Source organism: Carlito syrichta, unplaced genomic scaffold (assembly GCF_000164805.1).
Source record: "Carlito syrichta isolate Samal-C Ts95f unplaced genomic scaffold, Tarsius_syrichta-2.0.1 Scaffold311707, whole genome shotgun sequence".
Classification (NCBI taxonomy): domain Eukaryota; kingdom Metazoa; phylum Chordata; class Mammalia; order Primates; family Tarsiidae; genus Carlito; species Carlito syrichta.
In genome coordinates, this window is record NW_007255803.1 from 143,469 (window position 1) to 165,555 (window position 22,087).

The window sequence follows — 22,087 nt, forward strand, 5'->3', positions numbered from 1 at the left end:
GGGAGCGGCCACTGCACTCCAGTCTGGGTGACCGAATGAGACTCCATCTCAAAAAAAATAATAATAATAATAATAATAATTAGATATGTTAAATCAATCAACTAGTACAAGTTAATACTTCTTTCTGCCTTTGAGTATTCAACCCAGATTACTAGAAAATTCTTATGCTATATATCAAATGGACTAATGACAGCCTCACGGGATCCCTAAATATGCTCACTCATGACCCACTAATCTAGTCTTTCCAGAATTACCACCTTAAATAATTTGAGACAATTTAGAAGGTTCCAATTCCTCAGTTCAATGTGACAATTATAATTAACCAAGAAGCTTAACTTTTGCTCAACCTTTTACTCCAGAAAACTTAAAGGAAAATACATCCAGAGATTATGAAAAGATTGCTACATGCCCTTTTTAAGGTTCTTTCAAACTATCCCCAGAAAAATTGAGTTACTAATCTTAAATTCTTTTAGTTGAATTCTTCTATATATTCATTCATTGATATATTTGAAGACCTACTACATAGTATGATTCCTAAAAATACGGAGATTTTTTAAAAAGAGTCCCTATCTTAAATAGGGACCTTGACAGGAGGAGACAGGCATATAAACAAAAAAGTGCAAATCAGTATTTAGAAGCATAGGCTGAAGGCGCAAACACAGGAGTCATTTTTACCTAAGAGGTTAGGAAAGCTGTGACACAGAAGGTAATGGGTTACAGTTTTCCTGTTCCTGCCTTCTGAGGTTCACCACTACTCACAACGCTCTTCATAGTAGCTCTGATTTCCTTTTGCAATGCATAGCAGGCATTTTCCCCTCCCCCTCCTCCCAGTCCTCTCTGTGAAAAACAACATGCACTTGCAATAGGCCTAGTTTGACTTCGGAGGGCAGTCTACCATCACAAAGTGCAGGTAACTTTCTCCCCCTAAAGCCACACAATCTCAATCTGCCTCTGTAAAAATCAGTCATCGTAGCCGAGCTCACTGGTTTAGCCATGAATAGGAGAGCACTTTATATAAATAATATAAAGGAGATAGTCTGGTGAGTTTATTCAAACATATACAATCCATAATTTAAAACAAGGAAGCACTCTAAAACAGTCAAATTAAACTTTCACCCCTCCCTCCCCCCCAAAAAAAAATGGTTGGGGAAGTAGAGGCAACTCATCCTAAATCAGATTCAAGATTCACTGTTTTAATAAAAACAAAACACAACAAAAAACAGACCTTAGTGGTGTCACTTAGTGTTGTCACTTAAGTGCATGTCTTAAATACTGTCACAAAAATGCATTCTGTCTGCTAAAGACTAAAGTGTTATGGAGAAGAACACCTGAAAATTTGATTTCATGGAATCGGAATATCCTGGAACACACCCATGGAAACAGGTGTTTACCTCCAGGGCCCTCTGTTTTAGAGGGACAGTGTGCATTGGTGAGTCTACAAACATATCTGATCACATAAAGCACTGACAACACTTGGGAAGGAAACAGGTGGAAGGAGGAAGTTAAAGAACATGATCAGCTGGTCATGAGGCTTTCTTCACAGTGGTCACTGCACCCAGCACCTCCCTCACTGTCATTTCCAATCAGTCTGGCCCTGACATGTGTCAGAGCTATTCTGGCTCCCTCTCTAACCCTTGTTGAGACCTTTTTTCCTTTCCCTTCCCATCTGGGCAGAATCTCTCAGTCATCAAGAAAGGCCTATATCACTTCCAAGTTTGAGATCATATTTTAAAATAAGGCCAAGCGTGGTGGCCCATTCCTGTAATCTCAGCACTTTGGGAGGCTGAGGAAAGAGGACTGTTTGAGCCTAGGAGTTCAAGACCACCCTGGGCAACATAGCAAGATCTCATTGCTATAAAAAATTAGCCGGGCATGGTGGCACATGCCTGTAGTCCCAGCTACTTGGAAGACCGAGGCAGAAGGATTGCCTGAGCCCAGGAGGCGATGAGCTGTGATCATGCCACTGCACTTCAGCCTGGGCTGACAAAGTGAGACTCCAACTCAAAAAATAAAAAATAAATTAAAAAAAAAGAAGAAATGCCAAAACAAGTTCATAAAAATGGTGATATATTTAAGTGCTTACATTTAATACTTTTACTTGCATGATAAATATCTTATTTTAGGATCCATCTTTTTCCCAGTGGCTACATACATGGCCTCATTTAAAGATAATATTGAAATACAGGTCCTTAATAATATAAGGCCTGAATAAGAAGCCAGGGAGTGGGACAGAAGGTAATCCTTCAAACACCTTCTGCTGTTCCACATATTAGAGGCTATTCTCAGTCAAAGGTCTTTCTAAGTGAAATTATCTATTCATGAAGTAGTTAGGATTTAAGGAGCTCAGCACTTCAGACATCAGCAGCTGGGAGTTTGGTCATTCTAGTATCCCTCGGATAAGAAGTATTGCCTCTATAATCAATCCATTCCCTCCTCAGATCTTTCTGTATACATACACATGATTTTTAAACATAATAAAAATAAAATAGAGGAAGATTTCAAAAGACTTAGGGAGATGTATGAAAAGAAAGCTTCCTTTTAAATACTAGCTATTTGCCACAAATCTTACTTTAAAACAAAAGAAACATTCATTCCGTATCAGTAGAAATACTCATTCCAGTAATAGCTAATATGCTTTGCTCCTGAAGTTGCCATTTTGAGAAAGGTCAAGGATCTTCAGCCATTAGTCATTAGACACCTCAGTGAAGGCCACAAGCATGGTTACAGTTTTTAGGAGGGAGTTGGGAACACAGAGTACAAGCTTTAATAGTTCAAGTAGCAAGTGCACAGCATCAACTCACCCGGGTGGACATTGTGTGATAATACTAAAAACATGCTGTTCCAACCCCGTGCTCCTACATTTAAAGATCCCACAGGCTTCATCCATGAAGCATTCCTTCTCTGTCCCAACTCTCTTAAAGTATAACGTAATGCAAAGCGGCCTTCTCGTTCTTGTCAAGACCAAATAGTGATAGTACAGGACACGGTATGTGTACACCCAAAACTAAAATTAAAAACACAATGATACAGCTTAAGCATGCAATTTTCACTTGTCAGTTACATCTCAATAAAGCTGAGGGGAAAAAATTAATTTGAAAAAAACCCACGATGAGTCATATTGAAAATATTCAAAACCCTTTAAGGGTAACACCAAACCCTTCTTTCCTAGAACAGGTACACTAAGTAAACAAAGCAAAAATGCACATATACGCAAAACCCACAGGCTTGCTCCATTCTTGTATTTCAGATTTTTGAGATTAGGAGAGTATGCAGCCAGTTTTGACTTCACCTGCACGCAAAGCAGGACTCTGCCCAAGTCAAGGGATGACTGAAAGAAAGAAGCATGTTGGCAGTGGGGGGGGGTACAAGTGTTACAGCTGCCCCAGCTCCATGTTCCTCAAATACTGGTAAGCAGCTTATTTGAAAGAGAGAGCATGAGTCACAACCTCTCATCCTTTAAAACCTGAATGACTAGTTCTATTCTTTCTCCTCTTTTCCTTTGCCCCCTCGCCAAATCTGGCATCAGTGCTGACTCTGAACTGGCAAAGTTCAATCAAGAACTCTGCCACCAATTAGTCCATCGACTCCTGTGGTTTTTCCCCTATCTCATCCTAGAGATACCGCAGACACAGCCTGAGAATACAAGCAAGCGTGTCTCAAAGATACTAGTAGTTTTCAAATGTACGACAATGCTATTATGATGAATAAAATAAAACTTTTTTTCTTTTTTGAGTTGGAGTCTCACTCTGTCGCCCAGACTGGAGTGCAGTGGCCGCTACCGGCCACTGCAGCCTCGACCTGCTGGGTTCCGGCGATCCTTCCGCCTCAGCCTTCCGAGTAGCTGGAACTACAGGCGTGCACTACCACGCCCGGCTAATTTTTTGATTTGTTGTAGAGATGAGGGTCTTGCCAAGTTGCCTGGGCCGTCTCAAACCCGCAGGCTCAGGCAATCCACTCACCTAGGCCTCCCAAAGCGTGGGATTACAGGCTGCGCCACCGAGCCTGGTCACATTATTTTTATTTTTATTTTTATTTTAGTTTAGTTTTTTTGAGTTGGAGTCTCACTCTGTTGCCCAGACTGGTGTGCAGTGGCGGCTCCCGGCCACAGCAGCCTCGACCTGCTGGGCTCCAGTGATCCTTCCGCCTCAGCCTTCCAAGTAGCCAGAACTGCAAACGCGCTATACCGCTCCTGGCTAATTTTTTGATTTATTGTAGAGATGAGGTCTCGCCAATTTGCCCAGGCGGGTCTCGAACCCACGGGCTCAGGCAATTCACTCATTTCGGCCTCCCAAAGCACGGGATTACAGACTGAGTCACCGAGCCCGGCCCACATTATTTTTAAATAGTACTTAACTCACTGTTTCTTTTCACTCTTATCATTCCTTAATCAATTAATAGTTAAAAGTCTCAGTAATTATTTGAAGGTCCCTATGCTGAAAAAAGTTGACAGTCACAGCATAAATGTAATGAATAAATGAGAGGTGTAGCTACCTAAAATGGAGTGGAATTGTCACGATAAGAGGATATTTTCACTTATGAAAACAACTGCCAAAAACTAGGATGTCAATTTTAAAAAAGAATCTGGAGATACAAGCCAAGAGCAGGCTAACATCAATTAACAGTCATTCTAAAATAGGATAATAAACAACAAATCATCAACAGAATTTAGAACACAGTAGAATCACAAACTGTAACCACCTAACAATACTGCTTTGAAGTACATAAAGCTAACACTGACAATTACAAGAAAAATGGAAAAGTATGTAACTAGTATAGGCGACTTTTAACATAACTCAATAACAAACTGATAGTTTCAACAGACAAGCTATAATAACTTTAACCAGTAGTACTTATATGTTGACCTAAGTGATATAAATAGAACCCTACACCCAAGCAAAAAAGAATATGGCTTCTTTTCAAGCGTATATTGTACGCTCACCAAAACTGAGCACTTACTACGTCACAAAAGAATTTCCAAAAATTGATATTATACCAATCATAACTTTGAACACAATGCAATTAAATTAGAAATACAGCAAAAAGAATTTTTGGAAACTTGAAAATGCACTCCGAAATAGTATACATGATTAAAGAGGCTTACAACCAAAATTATTTAGAGCTGAAGGACAAAGTATATGTAGCTCTACCCTAACTTTTAGTAGGACTTGAAAGCAAAATTAAGAGCCTTGAATACATTCATTCAAAAGCAAGAAAGTCTGAACTTAAAGACAAATACCGAAAATGCCATATTCAAACTGCATTAAATAATAAATATGAGAGAAGAATATAATGAAATAGATCTTGGGAGAAAAAAGTAATAAAACAGATAAATCTCCACCAAGAGTGATTTTAAAAAAGGCAAAAAGTAGAAACAAAGAAAAATGAACAAAAAAGATGTCATACCTAGAGATACAATAGAGATGAAAAAATGAGAGATTACTAAGACTTTTACACAAATAAATTTGGGAGTATAGATGAAATGGATAATTTCTTTAAAAAGTATCAGAATCAAAGTTGACTCACAGTGAATTTTAAAACCCAAATTAGATAGCAAAAAGTAAATGAGTGAGTAAACAAGTCTCTTCCTCCCAAAGACACAAGACCCAGAGAGTTTTAGATGCAAATTTTGTCAAACTTTGAAGAGCAAATTGTCTTATGTAAACTATTGCAAAGATTAGAAAAAGACCTTATTTTACGAAGCTAAAATAATCTTGATACCAAAACTAGAGAAGAATAAAACTAGAAAAGAAAACTGTAGATCAAGTTCCCTGGCAAACAAAAAAGCAAAATTCTTTTAAAAAGTTAGCAAGTTAAATATAACTGCACACGCATGTTTATTGCAGCACTATTCACAGTAGCAAAAACATGAAACCAACCATGCTGTCCATCGAAACTGGACTAGATTTTTTTAAATGTGGTACATATACACAGTGGAATATTATGCAGTCATAAAGAAAGACAAGCTCAGCCTGTAATCCCGCGCCTTTGGGAGCCTGAGGTGAGTGAATTGCCTGAGCCCGCGGGTTTGAGACCCGCCTGGGCAACTTGGCGAGACCTCATCTCTACAATAAATCAAAAAAAAAAAAAAAAAAAAACTCAGCCGGGCGTGGTAGCGCATGCCTGTAATTCCGGCTACTTGGAAGGCTGAGGCGGAAGGATCGCCGGCGCCCAGCAGGTCGAGGCTGCGGTGGCCGGGAGCGGCCGCCGCACTCCAGTCTGGGCGACAGAGTGAGACTCCAACTCAAAAAAAAAAAAATAAGAAGACAAACACATGGATTTCACAGCAACTTGGATGGATTTAGAGTCTACCATATTCAGTGATCTACCAAGGAAACAAAGAACAGAGTACCACATGTTCTCACTCATAAGCAGACCCTGAATATTTACCATAATACTACAAGAAAGGGACTGGCAACAGTGACATACTGCCGTGGTGGGGTTGGGGGAAAACAACATCAATAAGGGTGCCATGCAGTGTGGGGACCAAAGGGAGGCCCAAACTTTACCTGTATGATGACCACTTGTATACCCCACATCTTTAAAAAAATTTTTTTAAAAGGCCAGGCGCAGTGGCTCAAGCCTGTAATCCTAGCACTTTGGGAGGCCACGGTGAGAGGCTTGCCTGAGCCCACGGGTTCAAGAACAGCCTGGGCAACTTGGCGAGACCTCATGTCTACAATAAATCAAAAAATTAGCTGGACGTGGTAGCGCGTGCCTGTAGTTCCAGCTACTTGGAAGGCAGGGGCAGAAAGATCACCTGATCCCAGCAAGTTGACGCTGGGGTGACCATGAGCGTGCCACAGTACTCCAACCTGGGCGATGTAGTGAGACTGACAAAAAAAAAAAAAAGAGTAAGAAAGTACCTTAGCATACTGAAAAATGCTGTGGAGTCTGACAGTTTGGGGTTGGAATCTCACCTCTGCCATTTATGTACCAATAACCTTAAAGTTACTGGGCTGAGCCGGGCTCAGTGGCTCAGCCTGTAATCCCGCGCCTTTGGGAGGTGAGGTGAGTGGATTGCCCGAGCCCGCGGTTTCGAGACCCACCCGGGCAACTTGACGAGCCCTCATCTCTACAGCAGATCAAAAACTAGCCTGGCGTGGTAGCGCGCGCCTGTAGTTCCAGCTACTCGGGAGGCTGAGGCGGAAGGATCGCCGGAGCCCAGCAGGTCGAGGCTGCGGTGGCCGGGAGCGGCCGCCGCATCCAGTCTGGGCGACAGAGTGAGACTCCAACTCAAAAAAAAAAAAAAAAAAGAATTTGAGCTAATTTTAGGGCTGGGCCTACATGATCAAGGTAATAATTAAGGGAACATTGTATCTAATTCCATTTAGTGTTTCTGTTTGATTTTTCTGTAGGATAGGGTTGGGTCAGCCAATGACCTAAATTCATTTCTAAAATAAAGTGGTTGGTTAAATAGTCTCTATGATTCCTTTTAACTTTAAAATTTTATCACTTTAATTTCTTTACACTTTAAGAATTGCAAAACAATGCAGCATACCATAAATTACATCAGTATGATTCCTTCTTTGAAAATACTTAAGAAAGGTGTCAACTTATCCCCCAAGATGATACAGAGCTGGTACTGCCTAGAGTGCAAGGGGTGGACTACATGACTTCCTGGAAGGTTGGACTGTAGAAAGAACATGGGCTTGGAAATCACGAGGCCACCAATAGGAAACCTGTCCTGCCGCTTACTAGCTGAGCAACTTTGAGTGAGTTCAGTTTGTAAAAACTTCAATCTTCTTATCTGTAAAGTGAGTTTATATTACCTTGAAATTGGTGTTCTCAGAATTACATGAGAATATGAAAATACTGCATGTAAGTACCTGGCCCAACAATAGGTGTTCAATAAACGTGAATTCCATTGGCACCTTAAGTTCTTTTCAATCATGTGATTTTGATTACTCTGTAGAAAATGAAAACTAAAATACTGCATAATGATGTTTTAGTCAGCACACCCCATACGCAACAGTACCCATAGGATTATAATACAATATTTTTGCTATATCTTTTCTATGTTCAGCTATGTTTAAATACACAAATATTTACCACTTTTTTTACAAATGCCTGCAGTATTCAGTAGAGTAAGATGATGTACAGGTTTGTAGCCTGGGAGCAATAAAAAAATAGGCTATACCATATTGCCTAGCTGTGCTGTAGGTTATACCATCTAGGTTTGTGTAAGTACATTCTATGATGTTCCTACAATAACAAAACTGCCTAAGGACATATTTCTTAAAACATAACCCTGTTGTTAAGGGACGCATGAATGTACTGCGTGCTTAAAGTTGTATTTACTTCTGGCTGGGCGTGGTGGCTCACACGTGTGTAATCCCAGTACTTTGGAAGGCCAAGACAGGAGGATTGCTTGAACCCTGGAGTTTGAGATCAGCCTGGGCAAACAGCAAAGACCTCACCTTCACAAAATTTTTTTTTAATTAGCTAGGGTGGTGGCGTGCTGCTGTAGTCGCAACTACTCAGGAGGCTAAGGCAGAGGGATCACCTGAGAGCCTAGAAAGTCGAGGCTGGGTGAGTCGTGATCATCAGCACTGCACTCCAGCCTGGGCAACAGCGTGAGACCCCGACTCAAAAAAAAGTTTTATTGTAGAAAACTTAATCATAAAGGGTATACAAAGAAAACCACAGGCTGAACATGGTGGTTCACACCTGTAATCCCAGCACTTTGGGAAGCAGAGGAGAGAAGATTACCTGAGCCCAGGGGTTCAAAATCAGCCTGGGCAATTCAGCAAGACCTCGCCTCTACAATAAATCAAAAAATTAGCTGGGCTTGGTGGCACACGCCTATAGTCCCAGCTACTTGGAAAGCTGGGGTGGAAAGATCACCTGAGCCCAGCAGGTCGAGGCTGCAGTGACGGTGAGCATGCCACTGTACTCCAGCCTGGGCAACAGAGTCAGATTCCTATTCAAAAAAGAAAAAGAAACCATGGATTTAATACCTGCCAATGTTTAGAACTCTTCAGCAAATTAATAAAGTGTCTCAAAATTCACTATTAAGAAGACTCAAAAAATTCACAAACCATTTTGATTGAGAAAGTCTGTGACAAACAGTAGTACCCAACTATGTTTAATGTGTCAAGTCCAAAGGTGAACTATTTAAAGTCTGAGTGCTTGCTCTAGGTCAAAAAGCACTCAGTAAGGCAGCTGGCAGAGGTGAATAACTATCTCACACAAACTTAGTCATCCATATTAAGAGACAAAAAAAAACTTATCTTGTAATACCATAGCAGTGGAAAACTCAAATTAACAAAAACCCAAATTAAAAAAAAACACCGGGCAACCCATTTGGGTCCCCTCCTGCTGTGGGAGCTTTTCTGTCCTCTAAATAAATCCTGCTTTCTCAAAAGAAAATATAAAAAAAAACAAAAGAAACAACAACAAAAAAATTAAATCACACATTAGCTAGCCCCAGCCAAAGGGCATTAGGTGGCATGATCAAAGTATTCGTTCTAAAAAAAGATATTCTGAGCACTTTCACCCACAACTGTGTTTAAAAATACAAATTTCATCACAAGTTATTTTGTGTGTCAAGATCATTAGCAAAGAAAAAGCAAAATATAAAGAATGGTGATCTAAAAATATGACACCATTACTTTAGGTCAAAAGAGATCTAAATCAAGTTTAATCATGTTTTAATCATTTTTATTTTTTTCTTTGTACATAAACATAAGTTAGCCAGGCTCGGTGGCTCAGCCTGTAATCCCGCGCCTTTGGGAGGCTGAGGTGAGTGGATTGCCTGAGTCCATGGGTTCGAGACCCGCCTGGGCAGCGAGACCTCATCTCTACAATAAATCAGAAAAAAATCAGCCGGGTATGGTAGCGCGTGCCTGTAATTCCGGCTACTTGGAAGGCTGAGGTGGAAGGATCGCCGGAGCCCAGTAGGTCGAGGCTGCGGTGGCCGGGAGCAGCCACTGCACTCCAGTCTGGGCGACAGAGTGAGACTCCAACTCAAAAAAAAAAAACAAAAACATAAGTTATGGTAAAAGCATACAAGTATATACAACTGTACTTAATTAATAAAGTTTAAAGGTTAAAACAAGATAATTCCCAAGAAATGTGATTAAAGGCAATTATGTAGCAATAGTGCATCCTTTCACATAGTATTTTAGGAACATCTTTTATTCAATAAGCCTAGATAGACATTACGATGTGTTTCAAAAATAATCCAAGCTGGTGAATCAAGCCAAGTTTTGACAATTTTTATTATAAAGATACGGGGTAAGTTTTGACAATTTCAAGCAGACTGATCAGAGCAGCCCTGAGGCAGAAACTGACAACACTGTCCAGTTCTAGATGAAACTGTCATCTGTCTGCCAACAGACAACGTGCACTATGCCCTTTTCAAGAAATGTATATCACAAGATCACCTCACAAGAGATGCCTTTGGATTCATTCGGATACTGAACACCCTTGGATAGGGTCCAAGAACCATATTCCTTATTCATTTCTGCTCCATTGCAGAAATAAGACTGAAATTCCATTGTATACTGCAATGGCAATTTTTCCAAGGCAAATAAAATAGTTTGCCATAAACATTTCTCACCTATAAGGAATCAATTTGAAGGGAATATACACTGACAGAAGATGAATCTGATCAGTTTGACATACAGCTTGTTCTCCTTTATAATGGCTCCAGTACCTATTATTCATTTTGTATTTAGCTATTAATCTTCCTGAAAAGCCACTTCCATGTTGTCATCTTACTGCTCAAGCACTGCAAAGCTTCTCTGCTGCCCAAATGTGAATTTCTCTGCCTGGCTTTCAATGACCTTTGCCACTTGGCCCAACCAGCCGACTTAAGCCTGGTTTACCACTGCCACTGCTCCTCTCCTCCCAGGCCCTCATGTCTTGCTCACGCCATTCACTGCACCCAGAGTATTTTCCTTCCACCCCACATCTATCTGTTCTCCCAAGTACCACTTCCTACATAAACCCTCTTTCTACTGTTCCTACTTACAGTGAGTGATATGTCCCTCTGAATTCTTATTCTAAAAATATTTCTTTTTTAAGAAATTTCTCTGCAGAAGCAGTTTCCACCTTTGCTCTTTCATCACACACAGAAAAATAACTCTCATTTATGACATATCTCCATGGGTACACCTGGGATTATGCACAATTTCCAGCCACAATAGCTGTAATTCCTCTCATTTCTCGCCCATTAAAAAAAGCAAAATGAAAAGCAAGTGTATTATACTTAAATGAAAGTTAAAAGAAAAAACTCATAGTAAGCAGGAATGAGAGGGATATTATTATACTTGTGAAATTAAGTATGTTCAATATAGTGTTTGTTTGTTTGTTTGTTTTTCAGTCTCACTCTGTTGCCCAGGCTGATATGTAGGAGCAGGATCATGGCTCACCACAGCCTGAAACTTCTGGGCTTAAGCAGTTCTCCCACCTCAGCCTCCCAAGTAGCTGGTAATAGAGGTGTGCACCATTACACCCAGCTAATTTTTAAATTTTTTGTAGAGATGAGGTCTCACTATGTTACCCAGGCTGGTCTCAAACTCCTGGACTCAAGCAATCCTCCCACCTCAGTCTCCTAAAGTGCTGGGATTACATGCGTGAGCCACCATGCCTAGCCTCAATTTAGTTTTTTTTTTAAAGTAAAGCACTAATAGCCTTTGGGACTTTATTAATATTTTATTTGCAATACATCTCAAAAGTGATCATTCATTATACACCGGTAAGAAGTACTATCTATATATAGCATTTAGCATGCTAGACACATAAAAGGTAATCAATAAATGCTCAATTAACCAATGAGTTTGTCTAGCCCATTAATCAATTATATATAAATATTAACTACTCCTATAGCTGTCTGATGGTGATGGTGATGATGATGACAACTGACAGTGATAAAAAACACAAACATGACTTAAGCACAGTGGCTCACACCTGTAATCCCAGCACTCTGGGAGGCTGAGGTGGGAGGATTGCTTGAGCCCAGGAGTTCAACACCAGCCTGGGCAACAAAGCAAGACCTCATTTCTACAAAAAAAAAATTTTTTAATTAGCTGGGTGTGGTGGCACAAGCCTATAATCCAAGCTACTTAGGAGGCTGAGGCAGAAGGACCACCTGAGCCCAGAGGCTTGAAGCTGCAGTGAGCCGTGACCATGCTCACTGCACTCCAGCCTGGACAACAAATGAGACCCCAACTCAGAAAAAAAAAAAAAAATGCAGACATGGAGTACAGTAGCTGACTACCCTGCTCTCAGTCTCAAAAGGAACAACTGATCTATTTCTTTATTTTTTCTTTTTTTAAAGCAGGATTTATTGAGAGGACAGAAAAGCTCCCACAGTGGGAGGGGACCCGAAGGGGTTGCCCGTGATCTATTTCTTGTAGAGTTAGTCTGACCAACGTTTTAATAATACATCATGATCAATGCACCACTGAAGTTTATGATGATCAGGGCAGTTTCTATGGCAATCATCATGCAACCCTACACCTCTTGTGCAACAGTGTGGCTATTATTGCAATCTTGGGTAAAATTAGTAAATTGTGAACACTATCTACCAGTGCAATCAGGGATCAGATAACTTTTGCTCCACCCAAGAGAAAGGTGGTGACAATGCAAATCTTGTTCTCCATTAAAACAGTTCTCACTTTAACAATAAGGAATTGCCTGGGCATTGGAAGTCCCTCATTAATACTTACAAATCAAATACATCATTATTAAATGATATTAAATCCATTTGTCAGCATTTTCCAAAATGTCCTTAATTGCCAGTCACACAAATAGCCTGTGATGTGATTTTTGAGATTCTCAAATTCTGAAAATGTAATATCCTTCCCTGAAAAAAATCTTTAAACGTATACTAAATGGCTTAGGCATAATTCTATCTACAGGCCATATATCTTCTGTTTTCTCTAGCCCTGACATCCTAACATTCATTCTAGGAGTAGATACTTATGTAATAATACATTTTTTAAACTGATTTTATTCTTTAATGTTGCCTAAGCAGTCACTATTTAGAAATCCTTGTAAAAGTACACTACAGAGGAAGCTTCAGTCGGTCATGCCCTGGAAACTTCTAAACATCAACCAAACAGCTCAAAAGAATGTCCTAGTCAACAGTTCCAAGGATGTCATTAATTGCTTCCATCTGTTTGCCTGTCTGTCCTCTCCCCCTTCAAGTCAAGGCATCTGCTAGTTTCTGCTTCAGTTTGCATTCTATAGAAAAGCAAGAAAAGCGTAAATTGTAATATTAAATGAATATCTGTTTCCCCAAAATTTGTTTGACAACCACAGTCATATTGTTGTTTGTACTCCAGGCTATTTTCAAGCAGCATTTCAGAGTGTACATATTAAGTTATATACTTTTAAAAAACTGCTTAGCAACTTTTTCAGTTGGTCATTACACATTGTTTTTCCCCGATTCCCATGGAGACTAGGATTTTTTCTCCATGGTATAATAAAGGTTCAAATCTTGTACATGTATTGGATAGAATTCCTTTATCAACTAGAGCTATTAGACTACTCTGAAATAAAGTTTGTATAAAAAAGGCAGGATAAATGCTTAATTCTTTCCTTTAAATTCCAAATTACTGCCGGGCTCTGTGGCTCAGCCTGTAATCCCACGCTTTGGAAGGCTGAGGCGAGTGGTTTGCCTGAGCCTGCAGGGTTCGAGACCCACCTGGGCAACTTGGCGAGACCTCATCTCTACAATAAATCAAAAAATTAGCCGGGCGTGGTAGTGTGCGCCTGTAGTTCCACCTCCTTGGAAGGCTGAGGCGGAAGGATCGCCAGAGCCCAGCAGGTCGAGGCTGCGGTGGCCATGAGAGTGCTACTGCCCTCCAGCCTGGGCGACGGAGTGAGACTCCAACTCAAAAAAAAAATTCCAAATTACTAAAGTAAGAAATTGGTGCCCTTGTTACTACAAAGAGTGATCAATGAAATTTCGTTTTGTTTTAAAGACACCAACATTTTTTGTAATTTTTATCACAACTAGGGTATGATCCTCTTCAATTTTTCGAAGTTCCCAAAGAAGCCTACGTGAGCACATAGATATTTCAGAATGAACAGAAATGAGTTTCCTGACAAAATTCATTTACCAAGCAAATGACTAAAATATCAGGGAGGAAAGTAATTTTTCTTTGGGTCACCTAGTCCAACTACCTACCTGATAGTGAAACTCCCTACTCACTCTCTCACCATGCCTGTACCTTCCAGTGGGTGAGGGACAACCTGGTACCAGCAGAGTTGTGTTTTTAATATAAAGTAAATGCAAGTTTAATTATAATAGGTTTAACTGGCTGCATAAGACTCCTCCTAAGATTACCAGGCTGATGGAATGGCACGTAAACAAACAAAAGAGGCTCATGTTGGTCAGAGCTGGAAGGAACCCTGAGACCACCAAGTCCAAAAAAGGTAAGACAAAAAAGATTCTCCCACCATTAAACGGGCTCTACAAAAACCAGATGCTTCCAATACCTGACACATGAAGATATTTTACAGAATTAACAGAAACACAGTTCCATAAAGCACCCACTCAAGTAAGTTAGAAACAATAAGACATCAATATGGGTGAAATTTTTAAATCTGTTCAATGAAAATAATAGAATATACGGAGGATAAAAATAAAAGAACACTTTTAGCTTTATTTAAAATTGTGATATATAACATGCATACAGAAAACTGCATAAACATATGATTAATATAATGAATAATTAGGAAACAACCACCCATGTAACTCATCACTTAAATCAAGAAACAAAACACTATTATCACTTTAGAAGCCTCTAAGTGTGTCTTTCACCGAGTATAAACTTCTTCCTCTCTCCCATGGACATGACGACCATGACTTTGGTAATCAGTATCTCCTTACTCATCTTTATCTTTTTTTTTCATGTCCTCCCATTCACAACACAGACCAGGGATAGGGCCTGAACTGAGGTGTATATAGGGTCATCTTTATCTTTTTGCTATATAAATAGGCACATCTAAACAACATAGTTTATTTCTGCATGTTTTTTAACTTTAAGTAAAAAGAATCTATCCATCTACCCTACCTACCTATCTGCCTATCATTAATTTCTCACAATTATTTTGAGATTCATTCATTCTTTCCTTTTCTCAGTTGAGGTGAAACTCACATAACATAGAATTAACCATTTTGAAGTGAAAATTTCTCACTCTTATTAATGATTAATATGACAATGTCTGACTACACCGTGATTATTTTTAATCCATTCTTCTCTATATACAATCATCATGAACAATGGTTATAGAAATTTTTGCACATGGGTCTCAGTGTGTATGTGCATGAGTATCTCTAGGGAACATATCAGAAGAAGAATCGTTTGTCTTCTACTTTACTAACATCAAATTGTTTTCCAAAGTGGTTGCACCAATTTACATTCCCAACAGCAGTATAGGAACATCCCAGTTGTTCCACATCCTTATCAACAATTGATATTATCAGACTTAAGTTAGGAATGCTTAATAGAATAATCTGCACTTCTCTGATGAATAATGAGATAGAACAAACGTGCTTTCCTATATCCGTTGGCCATTTGGATTTTCTCTTTTGAGGTGCCCTTTGAAAAGAAATCCTTTGCACCCCTTTTTATTTATTTATTGGGTGGAGGTGCCAGGGATGGAACCTGGGGCCTCATACAGTCTTTTTTTTCCCTTAATAGTCTTACCTTATTCTCACTGACTTCTATGAGTTCTACTTTATTGGCTTATATATCAGCCTTTACTTTTCCTTAGGACTTGACTACCATGTAGAACAAAACTAAGCAAAGACAATATAAGAACCTGAGAAGCTTTACCTAAACAAAAATTAGTATCTCTGCTTGTTTTAGGCAGAATAAGTCAAAAAAGTCTAAAAATTACTTATAGAAGTACGAGGAGATATGTAAATTTAACTTAAATTTACAACTGAAATATGCAACAATAATTTTTTCAAAGTTTATACCTAATGTTATTTCCTTACGTCCAAAGGTGTTTCGTGTACAATACAGATTCGTGCATGCTATGGTCAGAATGTGTTTCAAAATCCTTTTCATTCTGAAAAGCCAAACTCAGAAGTCATGGTTTTGTTAAAAACTATTGTCAAAAATGCCTAAGTAACTAAAATCAATAATTTTTTTTAAAAAGTGTTGGAAGGTATAAATTAAAATTTCAGCTGTAAACTTAAGTTTTATACCAAAAAAAAAATTGTTACTGGAATCAGTTACTTTTTCTTCCCAGTAATAGTATTATTATTCTACTTAGCAACAGAAGAATATTTTATTACTCACTTAATAAATGCTGGTGGCATATCTCTCTTCAAAATCTGATCCTCAGTGGTTTGCACAGTCTCTTTTCCAACCTATAAGGAAAAAATAAATATTCATGATTCCAAAATAAATTCTCAGACTTTTAAAAATGATAACTTAAATACACTTGAAATATATATTTTACACATAAATTTCATTAAAGTTTCTGCATTCAAAGGAAATTTCAGGACTTTTTCTTTTTTTGTAGTAAGAGTCTCACTCTGTCACCCAGGCTGGAGTGCAGTGGCATGATCATGGCCACTGCAGCCCCGATCTGCTGGGCTCAGGCAATCCTTCTGCCTCAGCCTTCCAAGTAGCTGGAACCACAGGCATGCTACCATGCCTGGCTAATTTTTTTATTTATTGTAGAGACAAGGTCTCACCACGTTGCCCAGGCTGGTCTCAAATCTCTGGACTCAGGCAATCTCTTGCCTACACCTCCCAAAGTGCTGTTATTACAGGTATGTGTACCACCGTGCCCAGCAAATTTCTGGACTTTTAAGATTACTCCCATGACAAACCTCCACGATATACTTGAATAACAATATGGAATACAAACATAATATATTAGTCCTTCTCTAGAGAACTCATTTGATTACTTACTTAATTTTGGCATTACTGAGGAAAAAAAAGAGAAATCAGTCATTAATAAATATGTGTGTGTATGTGTGTGTGTATGCAGCTGAAAAACTCTGCTTCATCTCTAAAAGATGACATAAAGTACATGAATCAAGTAAAACTAAAATGTCTGAATAGAAAAAAATAGAAGTTACTGGAACAGGAAAAAATATTTGAAGCTGTTATGACTCTGACACTGACATGAAAATATGTAAATTCACTAGTAATCAAAAAAACTGAAATTTAAACATGATATTTTTCCCTAACTATACAGCAACTAAAAAGAAATAACATATAACCCCAAATGCAACAACAGAATAGATAGTTTTATACCCTGCAGGTGGCAATGTAAACTATTATATTCTCTTTGGAAAATCATTTGCTAGAGTGTGTTAGAGGACGTGAAAATGCCATACCTAGGAATTCCACTTATGAGAATATACTTTATAAGCAATAACACCAAATGTGGTAATAACAATATTCACAAAAGTATTCACTATGGTGTTAGAGATAAAAGTTAACATACTTTTTAAATAACTTATCCAACAAAGAGGAACAGTTAAGTAAATTAAGATATATTGTTAGATTAAGTACTATGGGGACCATTAAACCAATGTTTATAAAGATTCACCATTATGGGAAAATGTTTATGATATTATAGTTCATTTAAAAGAAAGAATACAAATAACAAAACACTATGATTACAAACAAAAAACTCCATGTATATAAAGCAAAAACACTGAAAGAATTTTTTTTTGGAGTTGGGGGTCTCACTCTGTTACCCAGACTGGAGTGCAGTGGCATGAGCACAGCTCACTGCAGCCTCAAACTCCTGGGCCTAGGGGATTCTCCCAACTCAGCCTCTCAAGTAGCTGGGACTACAGAGGCATACCACCATGCCCAACTAATGTGTTTTTTTTTTTTTGTAAAGATGAGGGCATGCTGTGCTGCCCAGGCAGGTCTCAAACTCCTGGGCTCAAGCAATCTTCTTGCCTCGGCCTCCCAAAGTGCTGGGATTACAGGCATGAGCCACTGTGCCTGGACTGAAATAATATTTTCTATCTTTTTTATTTATTTATCTTGGAGTTGGAGTCTCACTCTGTTGCCTAGGCTGGAGTGCAGTGGCACGCTCATGGCCATGGCAGCCTCGACCTGCTGGACTAGGCAATCTTTCCATCTCAAACTTCCAAGTAGCTGGAACTACAGGCGTGTGCCACCACAGCCGGCTAATTTTTTGAGTTAGAAACAAGGTCTCATCATGTTGCCCAGGCTGGTCTCGAACCTGTGGGCTCAGGCAATCCTCTCACCTCTGCCTCCCAAAGTGCTGGGATTACAGGCGTGAGCCACCGTGCCCAGCAAGAATATTTTTAAATGTTAAAAGTTGTTTTATTAATGCCTGTGAAATTGTGGTAAATTTGTATCTGCATTTCCTATTTTTTTAATTTTCTGAAATCTGAATTTTTAAATAATTTTTGTAATTTAAAAAGTAATACTAAAATGTTACTGTAAGTTACTTAGATGCAATTATTTCCTATCTAATAATTTTAGTATGTAATTATCATCATTTTATATATCTTCCAACTAGAGTGGTCAAAAATCATTTTTAATTACCAAATATTAAATATTACATTAACCAAATTATATATGTGCAAGTGCCTGTATTATACTACAAATAGTACACATTCTCACTTTCTTCACTATTATTCCTATGCAGGGTTTGAATGTCAATTTTTCTTCCACTATATCACATATTAAAGAGTACAAGAGTAAGCTTTATTATAGTAAAATGGTGAAATTCACCCACTTATCAATATAAAGCCACCAAAGAGTGCTGAATTATAAATATAAACCATATTTTAATGCAAAATCCATGAAACTTTTAAAACCCAGAATGGAATGTATCTCAGTCCTACTCTCTAGCCACTTAACTTTTGATGGACCTTAAAGAAGAAAAAAATGGAGTAAAATAAAATCCCTAAATTCACAGTAAATCAGCTAAAGAAACTAACACAATAAACTATTCTCATGGAATACAAGTCATGCATAAATTAGTGAATACAAGTTACTTTTCTCAAGTTAATAACTCAGAAAAAGCAACACACATCTACTACTGTGTCATAGCCTGTGCTCTTGTAGACAATAGACTGTCTGTATCATAATAAAAGGCTTTCAAATCAGCAGCTGGCTCTCTAGGGTTTTTCAGATCAAAATATGACAGAATATTTCCAGATGTATTGTTCAATATGCTTTCCAACTGAAGCCAACCATTCAAAAAGCTGTAGCCATGATTTCATAAAGTAAAAGATGAAGTTCAGCCCCAAAGTCACTGGTACACTAAGTATAAATGTGAGAAGGATATTCACATTGAAGACACATGGAGATTCCTTTTATGTATGTAGGGGGAAGTGGGGACACAGACACAGACAGCAAGGAAGAGAGGGAAAGAGAGGTGAGTTCCTCTTCTATCTCCTTTAGAAAAGTCAGTCAGTATTATTAAACATTTTTTGAGCACAACTACATGAACCAGGCACTGTTCTAGGTACTGGAGATAGAGCAGAGAATAAAAATGTTTCCTGCCCTTGTGGAACTTATTTTCTAGTAAGGGGAGAAAGAGTGTACACACTTAAATAAACAACGTAATTCCAGACAATAAGGAGGTGCTATAGAGTGTAAGCTAGAAGCAGAGGTGCCTGCTTTAGAAAGAATTAGAAGCAGTCAGGTGCAGTGGCTCAAGCCTGTAATCCCAGCACTTTGGGAGGCCAAGGCGAGAGGACTGCCTGAGTGCAGGGGTTTGAGACCAGCCTGGGCAACTTGGTGAGATCACGTCTCTACAATAAATCATTAAAAACTAGCCGGGTATGGTAGCATTTGTCTGTAGTTCCAGCTACTTGGAAGGCTGAGGTGAAGGATCACCTAAGCCCAGCAGGTTGAAGCTGCAGTAGCTGTGAGCATGCCACTGCACTCCAGTCTGGGCGACAGAGTAAGACTGACTCAAAAAAAAAAAGAAAAAGAAAAAGAAGAAAAGAACAGAATTGTGTTATCTTTTGGAAGAACTGTTACTAGGCTTGCTCTTGAACTGGATGGGTGAGGTGTTAGACTAAGGTAAAAGGGAAAAAAAATGAGGGATGAGGCTTACACTAAGGTAAAGGAAAAAAATGATTTCTAGATCAATGAAATGAAAAGTCTTCAAAGGTAGCAATGCTAGAAGGCTGATATATGGCAAAGAGTGATCATCAAAAATTTAAACAATCATGACAACATCAGACAAAACCATTACAAGTTTTGCAAATAGCAAATATTCTGACCCGAGTAGAGGTAGTTACTAAAAAGTGAATTGCATTTAATTTTGTTAAAGTAGGAGTAGGTAGGGAAAGAGAAATGGATAATAAAAACATATTTAAGGGCTACTTATTTAAATGCTATTTTTAAGTATCTAAGTGATGAACACAAAATCTGATTTTGCCATTCTAAGCTGCATTCTATACTTGAAATGATAGTATCCACAATTGCTCTGATTCTCAATACGCTTAGCCTAGAATTAGATTAGGGACAATGAATGGCCCAGTTTTTAAGGTACAACTTACAGTTTCATTCATGACTATGTAAAATGAATGCCATTTTTACTAAGGGAATTGATTTTGGCATTGCTGCCCTATAGAGCTTTTTGTTAAAGTCCTGGTATGGTGATTCACACCTATAATCCCAGCACTTTGGGAGGCCAAGGTAGGAGGAATGATTGAGCCAGGAGTTCAAGACCAACCTGGGCAACATAGAAAGATCTTATCTCTATCTGATTGATTGATTGATTGATTGATTGATTGAGTTGGGATCTTACTCTGTCACCCAGGCTGGAGTGCAGTGGCAAGATCACAGCTCACCACAGCCTAGGCTTTCTGGGCTCAGGCAATCCTTTTGCTTTAGCCTCCCAAGAAGCTGGGACTATAGGTGTGCACCACCATGCCTGGCTAAATTTTTTTTAAGTTTTGTAGAGATGAGGTCTCACTATGTTTCCCAGGGTGGTCTCCAACTCTTGGGCTCAAGCAATTCTCCCGCCTCAGCCACTCAAAGTGCTGAGATTACAGGCGTGGGCCACCACACCAGACCTTCCATCTCTATTTAAAAAATAATAATAAAGGAATTTTCTGTAATAATGGAAATGTTCTAATAAAGGAATTTTCTGTAATAATGGAAATGTTAATCTGTGCTGCTCAATACAGTAGCCATTAGCCACATGTAAGTACTGAGCACATGAAAGGTGACTACTGCAACTAAGGACATGCATTTTTACTTTTACTTAATTTGAATTGCCACATGTGGCTAGTGGCTACCATTGGGCAACTCAGATACATGAGACTTTCACTGTCTCCTAAAATTGGCCTTGCCTCCAGACTTTTCCTGCTAATTCATTCTTCACACAGCTACTAGATTAACTTTCATGTGTGCCTTTGCTGTGTAGTCTCTTCATAGCAGAAAGAAGCTGGGCCTGGAAAGACAGAAACTGTCCAGTGGAGAAGAGAAGGATCAAACAGCCCAACCAGAAAGCAGAAAACAGGCATGTGACTACAAGGTGCCTGGACTAGGAAGACAGGCTGGTGTGGCTTCAGCACAGAAAAGAAAGATCAGTCAGTCCAGGAAGGGCTTTGAAAGCTAAGTGATGGCAGAGAACATTATGTCACCTTGACCTGCCCATTTATTCCAAGATTATCATCCTTCATTCTAGATCTTTCCAATTCAGTGTTCTGTCACTGAAGTATCAAGTCAAGAACTTCCAAAGAAGAGCCAGTTTCTAAAGATATACCAAACCAGAAAGGCTTTGTGAACAACTGCCAAAGTCTGTTTAGTAGACCTAAGGACATATCTTTGATTTTTAAGCCATTAACCAAGAGATGACAGGAAATGCACTTTCCTCTTCTCTCCAATCACTACCAAAACAGAAAGTTTCTATAGCACCCATATTTTCCACATAAAAATAGAGTAGAACAAACAAGAAAGAGATTAATTCACAAAATGCTCTTTGTTAACAAGCAGGAATCTTCATGGCTTGTGGGAAAATATTATTCCTAGAAGTCAGTTTAATATGAGGAAGCATATCATTCTCAATATAGGATACAACTTTCCAAACAACAGGTCAGAAACAACAAATGCTTCTTTTCTTTCTTTTCTTGTTTAAGATGGGGTCTTAAATT

At 38.8% G+C, this 22,087-nt stretch overlaps 1 protein-coding gene across 1 annotated transcript in view; it reads right to left on the reverse strand.

Moving 5' to 3' along the window:
- Positions 1-16,336, reverse strand: part of VCL (vinculin) — a 76,625-nt gene extending 60,289 nt beyond the window's left edge. Inside the window, exon 1 of the mRNA XM_021718008.1 lies at positions 16,266-16,336. Within this exon, the coding sequence (XP_021573683.1) occupies positions 16,266-16,285 (20 nt within the window). The 5' untranslated portion in view covers positions 16,286-16,336. The remainder of the gene's footprint in view (positions 1-16,265) is intronic.
- Positions 16,337-22,087: the final 5,751 nt, after the last annotated feature.